This window comes from Trachemys scripta, chromosome 9 (genome assembly GCF_013100865.1).
Source record: "Trachemys scripta elegans isolate TJP31775 chromosome 9, CAS_Tse_1.0, whole genome shotgun sequence".
NCBI lineage: Eukaryota > Metazoa > Chordata > Testudines > Emydidae > Trachemys > Trachemys scripta.
Genome location: NC_048306.1, coordinates 98,590,728 through 98,602,315, shown reverse-complemented (window position 1 = coordinate 98,602,315; position 11,588 = coordinate 98,590,728). Strand labels below are relative to the sequence as shown.

The window sequence follows — 11,588 nt, the reverse complement described above, 5'->3', positions numbered from 1 at the left end:
TCATTTCAGTTTTGTGGGGACAGAGAAGTTGTATCAGCCCACACCCCCTATCTCAGGGTAGTCAATAGGTGAAGCACCCTACAGGCCAAATCCCGATTGACAGATGCTTTTGAATGGACCCTGAAGTCTTTTTATTGACTTATCAATTTTAAAAGTGATTATTTCTTTGGAATCTGGACCTTGCCTATACCTTGACCAAGAAATTTAGCCCTTGACCAAAAATAAAGGATTACTCTGGACCTGTGTGATTATATTGCATCCTGGAAAGTCAGGGGTGACGGTTTGGGGGGGAGTGGAGCCAGACCCATGAAATGTCTTGGGGGGGCAACTGCCCGAGGGCAAATGACACCCCTACTGCAATGCAAAGGGGTCTAGGCACGAGTGTGTGTGGGTGATGGGGGGCGGGGGGATCTGCCTGCCCCAGCTGCTATGGGGGCCGGGCTGGGGCCGTGCATTGCCTTCTCCTCCAGCAGGGAACCGGCCCCTGTAGGGCGAAGAGGCTGGTCGGTCCCCCACCTGCCCGGGCTGGGGGCTGCCTGCCCCATGCTCCCCGGGAGGGGCCCGCGCCGCGCGGGGAGGGAGGAGTAGTCCAGCTCCTGCCTGACAGTTTTACCGGACCCATGCCCGCAGGCCGAGGGCCGACTCGGCCCCTGCCCCTTCTCCCCTCGCTCCAGAGCTGAGCCCCCCATTTTCCTAACGGCGCCGCCGGGTGCTTTGTGATCGGGCAGCTGCGAGGGCAGCCCGCTCGCCGGGGTCCTCTAGGGTCCTTTGACGACACTTCCGGGCCGGAAGGAGGCGACGGCGGCAGTGCTGGTCACGGCGCGGCCCCGAGTACCGGCGTCGGCGGCCCCCGAGCCCCCAGCCCCCACCGCGGAGCAGCGAGCACCCCGGGCCGGGCGAGGCCAAGCGGCAGCATGATCACCTCGGCCGGTGAGCGCTGGGCCGGGGCCGCCCGCCCGCCCGCTCGGGATTTAGCTGAGTCAGGGCCGGTGACTGGGCATGGCCCGAGCCGCCCCTGCCTCTGGGGACCGACCCCTCCCCTCCAGGGGGCGGCCTGGCGGCAGCAGAGTCACCGTGAGGGCATCGCCGTGTAACCACCCCCCCCCCCCGCCCGCCCCCCCCCCCCCCTCCCCGCCCCCCCCCCCCCCCCTGGGCTCCCCCCCCCCCCCGGGCTGGCCCCCCCCCTCGGCGTCGGGGGGGGGGGGGGGGGGGCTGGTCAGGGAAACCCGGACTCCTGGGTTCCGTTCCTGTCTCTGCCCCCTGCCTGCTGTGTCACTTCCCGCCTCCATGTCCCCATCTAGACCGGAGATAGCCCGGAGGTACCTGCCTCAGTTTCCCCATCTAGAACAGAGACCGCAGGGGCTTGGCTGATGTTCCCAAAGAGCTTTTAAGATCTCGGAGGAGCCTGGCGATAGAAGGGAAACGTGTTTTTTTTTTTTTTTTTCTGGGAGGCAGCTCTTTCCCTTCACTTTGTCACGGCCGTGAAGATCAGCAGGGGAAGTGCTTAGTGTCAGGAACTGAGTTTAAAGGCTCTGACTTGCAGCTGGGCTCCCTCAGAAGAGGTTACCCTCTTTAGATTTTGCTCTCTGGCTCTTCAGATCAGCTCCAGGTTTAGCAATATTTATCTCAAGACACATTTATTTGTCTAAACATTTTAGTAACTTGATCTGATTTTGTGCCTTTTTCTTTTAACTTCCTGTAGTTAACACAGGGGTGGCCAACCTGTGGCTCCGGAGCCACATGCGGCTCTTCAGAGGTTAATATGAAGCTCCTTGTATAGGCACAGACGCTGGGGTTGGAGTTACAGGTGCCAACTTTCCAATGTGCCAGGGGGTACTCACTGCTCAACCCCTGGCTCTGCCACAGGCCCTGCCTCCACTCTATCCCTTCCCACCCCCTCCCCTGAGCCTGCCAGGTCCTTGCTCCTTCCCCCTCCCCCCCCAGAGCCTCCTGCATGCCACAAAACAGCTGATCGGGAGGGAAGGGGAGGCCCTGCGCTGATCGGTGGGGCTGCTGGTGGGTGGGAGGCACTGGGAACGGGTGAGCTGATGCAGGGCTGATGCCGTATTATTGTGGCTCTTTGGCAATGTACATTGGTAAATTCTGGCTCCTTCTCAGGCTGGCCACCCCTGAGTTAACATGACTCACTGCCTGCGTGATAGACATTTTAGGGACTAGTTACAGTAATCACAAAGTGTGTTTAGCCCTTGACATCCACTGTTGCGCGTCAGCTACTGCAGCTGGGAGAAAGATCCACTTTCACTGGTGCTCTGAACTCCATTGTGACTTAGCAGGATTCCGTCCTGAACTTCTGGCGCTGCAGTGTGGATGCCTAGTCATAGGCAGACCATTTGTCCAGTTTTATACCATGGCCCTACTTTTCTAATGATCTTCCCCCATCTGGTACTGAGCCAAAATCAGACCTGGCTTTGTCTGGTATCATGGGGGGGACACAGTTTTAAAGAGAGCACCGCTCTGCCCCCACTTGGCATGACCTTGCTCACACCATGTGTGGGAGATCATGCCAAGTAGGGGTGAGGTCATGCCAGCAGGGGCAGGCCCACATCATTCACAGCTCATTCCTGGGAATGTGGTGAGCTGCCTAGTGGGAGAGGTGCTAATCCCTTCCATCTGACTGCTCCAGTCACCTGAAGCGCTAGAGCTGCTGCTCTTTGCCTTTGCAAAGTGTCACTGAAATGAATAGGGCACTTGTGCTTTGCATCTGAATGGGGTTTGGCGCAGTAAGAATAATACTGTTAGTAAGATCCTGTAGAATAACAATGTGGTTTCTGGCCTAGTCTTATAGCAACAGTTATTTAAATTTATTTATTTTAAATTATATAGTACGATCATTGTCCACTGTATGCAAGTGACTGTGCCAAACCAGTAACAGATCACTGTCCCAGGGAGGTTACAGTGGAGAGACACGAGGCTATTGTCCAGAATAAACATGGGTGTTTGGATGTTATAGCTGAAAACTGAATAGATGAGTATTTATAGCTTTCTCGAAAGCAGTGAGGGTGGTGAGCAGTGTGCTTGGTGTATGGTGACTGGGAGCCTGTTTCAGATCTATGGAAGAGGCGTGATTAAAGACCTGAAGTCTGGAGTGGGTGAAAGAGATGAAGGGTGAGGTTAGCAATTAGCAGAGTATAGGGCTCATCAGGAAGTAGAGGAGGAGAGGAAGGCAGAGAGAGAGGCAGGTGCAGAGTTAGGGGGAGCTTTGAAGTCAACAAGAAGTTTGACTATATGGAAGAAGGGAAGCCAATGTAAAGAGTCTAGAATGTGGGAAACGTGGGCAAAGCCAGCAAGAAAGGAAAACATATATTTTTTTGCTATTGAGGTATTTGCTATTGAGGTATTTGTTGCCTGAACACTTCTCAGGAGAGAGGAAAAAAAAGTTCAGGGAAAAATTAATGGTTATTCTTTCTAGTCTGCAGTCATGATTTCCTGTCCCCAATGGTTAAAAGCTCAGTTCTAGGTCTAAATCCCATTTCTGACTGGGGAAAATCAATTGGGATCATGTTTTGAACAGGTCATTTTAAGAATAAAAAAATGGTGTGTGTTGGAGGGAGATAGCATAGGCTTGCTTCCTGTCTTCTATTTCTGGTAAATCAATAAGGTATTGAAATTTACAAGAATCCTATATGTGGAGTAGGATTGTATAAGATTCATTCCCCTACCTGTTCTCCCCTCCAGGAAGGGCATGGGCAGGCTGAATAGTGCATACATCAGTGATAAAGGATACATTTTCAAGTGTCCTAGTGATTTAATATTTTGATCAAGAGGCTTATACAAATGTATATGCTGTTTTAAAGGATAGATTTGCTATACGTTTGCAGTCAGTCTTTAAGTCTTTACCTAATAACTAAAACCATAAACTAGAACCATGCTTTTTCTTTTCACCATATTGTTTTGGGACTAAGTTACATTTTCTGTTGCAATGCGTAAAAGTTCATCCCGGATGACAAGCTTCTTGTTTTGCAGCTGGAATTATTTCTCTTCTGGATGAAGAAGAGCCACAGCTCAAGGTAAGCTTGAAAATGCTGATTAGACCTGAGAGCAACAAACCACAAGTTGAAACTTTGTACCATTTTTTTTTTTTTTAAACAATAGAAATAGGCAGATTCTAGCAACCAAAATAGTTAGAAAAGGACAGGTAGCATTCAAGCTGCATCCAGTCAAGAGGACTCATTGCCAGGAGCCTGAGATGCACAGGCAATCCATGTGAAATGCAGCTAACTGCAACCAATCTTTTCTTTTAATGCCCAGGATGTCTGCAGGTGCCAACATGGGTCATGCTGGGATCTCTAGTTTCTGGAGACTCTGCCTCTCTAATGATGGCAGGAGTTTCTAGGCTGCATATGGCCCAGGGGTTGCACTTTGGATGTTCTTTTGCTCTGTATTTTACTGTTTGAGTCACAGTTAATCTCTTCTCACAAGTCTCTAACATAATTTGGGAGTGGGAGAAACCAAAATAATCTAATACCTCCATATAGTCTTCTAAAAATGTTTAGTAACCCTAGTGGAGGGAGAAGAAAATAACCATGGAGACCTTACAGTTTATAAAATATACATGTAGACTAAAAAGGCAACAGAGGGCGGAACCCAACAAACAACCCAAATCAGCAGAACAAAGAGGCAGTTGGCAGGTTGATGCCATCATCTTGCCCACAGGTTGTAATCAGGGTGGTCTGTATTCCCTGCGGGATATGTGTTTTTCAGAATAGGCTGCTTTAGCCAACCTGCAAGACGACAGGGACAAAGACAGCTGTGAGTCTGTTCTGGAGACTCCGAGCTTTTTAAGGAATCTCGGTAAATGTCAGTTTGGCCCAGTGCTGCTCCCAGTGAAGTTGGGGGGAAGCAGCATCAGGGTTCCATATCCCCACCTATAAAATGGGGATAAAGAACGCTACATTTCCCCCAGAGGAGTCATGAGAATAAATTATGTTTGGAAAGCAGTGTTAGGATGTAGATTGCTTTGTAAGCAGTGGTGTTGGTGGCTTTGAGATCTTATTGTAGGATGCAGTCATAAGGAGAAAAATAGAATGAATGCTGCTCTTTAACAATGAAACTTCTATTACTTTCCATAGGAGTTCGCTCTTCACAAACTGAATGCTGTTGTCAATGACTTCTGGGCAGAAATCTCTGAGTCAGTGGATAAAATGTAAGAGAAGAAATAATTTATTCCTGGAAGGGTGGGTGCTCAAACAAAACATGGAATATAATGCATCTGCCTTTCCTCTGGCTGCTTGATCCCGGTTAACGTAGCAGTTATCTCCCCATTTTCCAAAAAGTGTTCATTTTAGCTGGCTTTGGTTTGAGAATCTATCCTCCCAAAGATGCTGGTGAGGCTGAAAATTTCAGTTGGCCTATGCCTTTGTGGGGAGCTTTGCATGCTCAGCTGATTGTCTTTTCTCTGACCTTTTCAGTGAAGTTCTCTATGAAGATGAGGGCTTCCGGAGTCGCCAGTTCGCTGCGTTGGTGGCTTCCAAAGTGTTTTATCACCTGGGAGCTTTTGAGGAGTCTCTGAACTATGCCTTGGGAGCGGGCGATCTCTTCAATGTCAATGACAATTCAGAATATGTGGAGACTATCATTGGTAATTGACAGTGGCTCTAAATGGAAAGCCTTCTAGTTGGTAACAACTACTATAACTTGAGATCCCACTTGCCTTTGCTGCTGTCCTCCAAATTCCCTGATCTCTGCTTAGAATTAGCTAAACAGATGTTGCGACTGCTTTTTCCAGCCTAGTATTTCTTGACTTTCTTTGTTTATAATTCTGTCTAAATTGAAGAACCAGCTTACCTAGGTGCTGTGATAATACAAATAAATATTGTGCATCTGGGAAGTCTCCTGCTGTTATATCCTCATCCAGAATCTCCTGTTGTTTGAAACAGTCATGTAAAACATGTGTGTGCCTTCAGCACTGAAATCAAGACTTTGGGACATATAAGTGTTCCCCCACTTAACAGAACTGGTGACCACCCAAGTGATTTCCATGTGTTCCCATGTGTAACTAAGGGAACTATTAGATTGATAGTGGGGTGTAAATGACTTGATAATTTAACCCTAGATTGTGGTCATGTAGTGGGTCAAATAAATTTAATTTTATGGATTTAGACAAGGCAAAGGTGATGTTAAATGCTTGTATGTGTAGACATGCATCTTCTTGGAGGGTGCTTATTTTTCTCCCCAAGCTCTAGTAGTCAGATTTTCAGCTGTCTTGTACTACTTTTGAAACTGTGTGTGTCCAGGGAGCTGATGGTGATTGTTCTTTATGTTCCATCTCAGCAAAATGTATTGACCACTACACCAAGCAGTGTGTGGAGAATGCAGAGCTGGCCGAAGTGGAGAAGAAGCCTGTCGATGAAAGGCTGGAAGGGATTGTTAACAAGATGTTCCAGCGGTGTTTGGATGATCACAAGTACAAGCAGGCCATTGGTATTGCGCTGGAGACTCGTAGGCTGGACGTCTTTGAGAAAACCATACTGGAATCGGTAGGTGGAGGATTCACTTGTAGGGTTTAACTTTCCCCTTCAGGGTTTGGATCAAGAAAAGAGGAGGTTCAAGTGACTATAAAATTACAGATTTTGTTGGGCCAAAAGAACAGTGAAGCTCACTGGGAAATGTTTGGTGAAACCCAGTGATTCAACTTGCATGATGAGATTTTTACCCTGTCATGTTTTGTCTATTTTATCTGTTGCCCCTTTTTAATATTTAAAGGGGCACTTAATGTGCTGTGGTGGATAAGCATCAGACAGATAAGTTTCAGTTCTAGGGACGTTTTAATTTCAAAAATAATGTATGCAACTTTTTTCATGAACAGATCTGAGGAATGAAGTGTTGGCAATAATTAAACCATCTCTTCCCAAAAAAGTTGTTCACCAGGAAGTGGAAGAGCCTCTCTTTGTTTAAAACTATGTATAACCCACCTATTGTAACCGTGGAGGTTCTGATTATCCACAAACATGGCTCATCCTTTTTTGAATCTTGCTAAGCTCTTGAACGCCGTGTTGTCATGCAGGAGTTGGACGCATAGGTTGATTATGCATTATTCAAAAAAAGTATTTCCTTTTATCTGCTTTAAATTTGTAGCCTTTCCATTTCAGGGAATGTACCCTAGTTTTTGAAATATGAGCGAGGGTATCTAGCAGTGCCCAAATTACCTTCCCTATTCCATTTGTTGTTCTGTATACCTCTGTCATGTCCCATCTTATTAATCTCCGTCTCTTAAGCTAAATGGTCCTGATCTTTTCAGGTATCAGAGTAGCAGCCGTGTTAGTCTGTATTCGCAAAAAGAATAGGAGTACTTGTGGCACCTTAGAGACTAACAAATTTATTAGAGCATATGCATCTGAAGAAGTGGTCTGTAGTCCACGAAAGCTTATGCTCTAATAAATTTGTTAGTCTCTAAGGTGCCACAAGTACTCCTGTTCTTTTTGCTGATTTTTCAGTCCTCATAGGGAAGTTTTTCCACACACCTAATAACTTTGTTCCTTTCTGAACCCCTTCTGTTTCTGCTATAGCTTAGCTCAGATGCTCTGATCAGAGCTGAATAGACTTTTTTCTTTTCTCGATCTCCTGCATGAAGCATGTATATAAGTGGAATTCTTCAGCTGGGTGGTACATTTGGTTAACATTTCTATGTTGAACACCTGCATTTCCCTGGGTTGAGTACCTGATGGTTAGGGAAAAGTGTGTGGGACAGAAGATTTAAGTATTGAGCTCTCAAGGGACATTTGTGCTTATGTTTTGAGGTTTTAATTTGGAGTCAATTTGCGTCATTCCGTGAGTATTGTTTCTTGGTGGTGAAGTATGCTTGTTTTGGTTATAAATGGTCTTCTGTTTGGGTCACGTTTGTATGCATGTGGTGTTTGAGTTTCTATGAAAGAGAAAAATAAGAGACCAGATGTCAAGTTGTATGTATTTTTCTGTCAACATAAAATAAATTACGTGTGAATGGTTTTATTCCGTAACCTTGTTTTTTAATAACCTCTGTTACAAAATCTGGATGGGTGTCTTTTCCATCAATTTCAGAATGATGTTCCGGGAATGCTCGCCTACAGCTTAAAGCTCTGCATGTCTCTGATGCAGAATAAGCAATTCCGTAATAAAGTGCTGCGAGTTCTGGTTAAAATCTACATGAACCTGGAGAAACCAGACTTCATCAATGTGTGCCAGGTAATGTTGTGTATCTCTGCTCTTCATAAACACTTTGCTTAATAAAAATTACTGTCTTCTAGGTGTATCTAACTCAATTCCCACATGGGCTTTGATCGTATTTAGTTAAACAAATGAAATTCAGTTGCCTAGGTGGGTGCTAAATATGGATTGAATGGAGGTCAATATTAAAGGTGCACTCTGATATTTCATACTTGCTCATGCTCATTCTTTTGAAACAAAGCTTGCTCTAAAACAACTAGAGGAGCTAGAACATTTTTGTCAATGATCTGGAAGTAAATATAAAATTACTGCAGATTAAAATTTGTGGATGACAAAAACTGGTGGAATAGTAAATAATAATGACAGGCCTGTCATACAGAGCCATTTGGATTGCTTGATTCACTGGTCCTATTCAAGCAAAATACTTTTTCATACAGCCAAATGAAGTTCATGCATTTAGGAACAAGAAGTCCATACCTACTGAACAGAGGACTGTGTCTTGGAAAGCAGTGACTCTGAAAAGGGTGTAGGGCTCATAGTGGAAAAGCATCTGAACATGAGTTCCCAGTGCGATGCTGTGGCAAAAAGGGATGATGTGATCCTTGGCTGTATAAACAGGGGAGTAGTGAGTAGGAGTAGGGAGGTGATTTTTATTTTTGTATAGGGAATCGGTGAGACCGATACTGGAAAAATGCATCAAGTTCTGGTGTCCACGTTTTTAAAAGAATGTTGAAAACTTAGAGAGGGTTCAGAAAAGAGCCTCAAATGATTTGAGCACTGGAGAGAATACCTTCCAGTGAGAGACATAGATCTCACTCTGTTTAGCTTAACAGAAAGAAGACTGAGAAGTGACTTGATTTACAGTGTACAGATACCTTCAAGGAGAGAAAATACTGGGTACTAACTGGCTCTTTAATCTAGTAGACAAAGGCAGAACCAAGAGCCAGGGGCTTTAAGCTGGAGCCAAACAAATTCAAAATGGGAATAAGGCACAAATTTTTAACCGTGAGGGTGATTAACTATTTAGAGCACCAGGGGACATGATGGATTTGCCATCTCTTGATGTCTTCAAATCAAGACTGGAGGTCTTTCTGGAAGTTGTGGTTTAGTTAGACACAATTTACTGGGGTCAATACAGGGGTATCTGGATGAAATTCTCTGGCCCATGTTATACCAGAGGTCAAACTAGGTGATATAATGGTCTCTTCTGAGCCTACGCTCTGTGAATTGTGACTAAAGGTTCCATGCATCATTGTGGGGGATCAGACCGTAATCACACAACTTGGAACCTGAAGAACATTTAAGAACTTCCTTTCTTTTCTCCAGGAAATAAATACAACTTTTTGTTTTCAGAAAGTTATTTCATGATCACCTTTACACAGCTGGGTGTTTAGGTCTTGTGCCATTGCAGCTTGCCCTAGGTGTGGGACTTCAAGAGCATCACACCCTGTTCTATTTTATCTTAGGTATTTTAGCAAAATGGCACATGTTCATTTGGTAAAACCTTTCAATCTTGTTCTAGTATTAGTATGAGATTACACTATCATTTCAAGTAATGAAGTGGATGGACTATAGGTTATGCCCATACAGCTTCAGAAGAGGCTGTTATACATAGGAAAAAAACTAATTCTTAAGAAGCTTCTCTGACAGTAATTGTGTTTAAAATGACACTAAGGAAAATATTAAGTGTACTTACAAGAACTACTGTAAGATTATTAGTATCTGCCATGGGTGGGAGAGACTTCTGTCCCAGGGAAACAGTACAGAAATTAGTAGGGGGAATTGGTGCCTATTCTTTCATCTTGCAATGTTTTCTACCTGGTGGATTTATCTTTCTTTTTTTTTTTTCAGTGCCTGATTTTCCTGGACGACCCCCAGGCTGTAAGTGACATCTTAGAAAAGCTGGTGAAGGAAGACAACCTTCTCATGGCTTATCAGATCTGCTTTGATCTGTATGAAAGTGCCAGCCAGCAGTTCTTGTCTTCTGTGATCCAGAATCTTCACACTGTTGGAACCCCTATTGCCTCTGTGCCTGGATCAACCAACACTGGGACTGTCCCTGGATCTGAGAAAGACAGGTGGGGATGTTGGCTTGAGTAGAAATATAATTGTCATGTTCAGTTAGAATACAATTGTTGTATTATTTTTTTGGGGGCGGGGAGGGGGGAAATTAATTTACGCAGGAACATTGGAAGAGCGTGCGTCAATATTCTTAGACTTAGGGGAATGTATGGCCCAGGGACTAGTAATACGTAAGTCCCTTCGTTTTCAGTTTTTCTTTTGTTTACAATTTCCCGGGAATTTAGTGGCATTTATTACAAAATTTTTAAAAGGTGAAAGTTGCTAAAAACAAATTCATGACCCAGTTTTCTGGGTAAACATTGGGGTTAATACCTGGGGACGGGAGAACAGAAAAAAACAACAGAGAAAAGCAAGAGTATTGAAAGTAAAAGCAATTTAATGCTGTGGTAGTTTATTTCATTAACTGTATTTAGTTACATAATATGTAGCGTTACTAGATGGTACCTGAACCTATTGGAGCCCAGAGATACTTTAACAGAGAAATTTAATTACATTTATACTAGTTGTTTCTTGACATAAACACATCTTACCTAATGTTATATTGGATTTTCTTAGCATAATCAGTATTTTCAGGTACTTCAGTAGTCTACAGTTTGGGTGAAAATTGGTCAAAACTGAATAATAACTTTTGTAAAACCTGGGAAATTTTCAGTAAAAACCAGAAATGAAGGGCCTTATTATAACTGATCTGATACAAAGCTCTTTCACCTCTTGGACAAAGCTCACTAGTTCCAATCCAGCCTAGAACTTTGTTACCAGAAGATTATGACCATTTGGGGACGGTTGAGCAAGAGCTCACAAGAGCTTCGTGGCTAGATATCCACATTACACGACACCCCCACAATTGGGGCTAATGGGTCGCCTCATTTCATCTCCTCTTTGGTCTCTCACAAGTAGTCCGCACGGCATGAAGACTCAGCTGCCCTCTCTTTCCTAGAGGTGGCCCTTTCTAGGTTAAGATGGAGTCATGTGGATACAGCCTTGTGGAGGAAGCTGGTAGCACTGCTGTTCTTGCTGTGCCTGTTCTTTAGCCTCTGGAGCTGCCAGACAAGCACCCACATCTAATTAAATAGCCTTTAATGGGGACTGTAGTCCAAACCAAGCCTACCAAAACACAAGGGCCTATGGAAATGTAGGAAACTGGTTCCAAACACCTTTGTTTCTTCAGTCAAGAGTGCGTATGTAGCGGGTAGATCGGGTTGGGCAAACTTTGTGGCCCGAGGGCCACATCTGGGTGGGGAAATTGCATGCAGGGCCATGAATGTAAGGCTGGGGCAGAGGGGTGGGGTGCGGGAGGGAGTGCGGTGTGCAGGAAGGGGCTCAGGGCAGGGGGTTGGGGTGCG

At 45.0% G+C, this 11,588-nt stretch overlaps 1 protein-coding gene across 1 annotated transcript in view; it reads left to right on the top strand.

Annotated features, from left to right (window-relative positions):
- The first annotated feature begins 770 nt into the window (after positions 1-770).
- The window catches only part of PSMD1 (proteasome 26S subunit, non-ATPase 1), a 124,768-nt gene continuing 113,950 nt past the window's right edge, over positions 771-11,588 (top strand). The window contains exons 1-7 of the mRNA XM_034780945.1: positions 771-930; positions 3,985-4,028; positions 5,091-5,164; positions 5,430-5,599; positions 6,292-6,497; positions 8,038-8,181; positions 10,015-10,241. Of these exons, the coding sequence (XP_034636836.1) occupies positions 915-930; positions 3,985-4,028; positions 5,091-5,164; positions 5,430-5,599; positions 6,292-6,497; positions 8,038-8,181; positions 10,015-10,241 (881 nt within the window). The 5' untranslated portion in view covers positions 771-914. The remainder of the gene's footprint in view (positions 931-3,984; positions 4,029-5,090; positions 5,165-5,429; positions 5,600-6,291; positions 6,498-8,037; positions 8,182-10,014; positions 10,242-11,588) is intronic.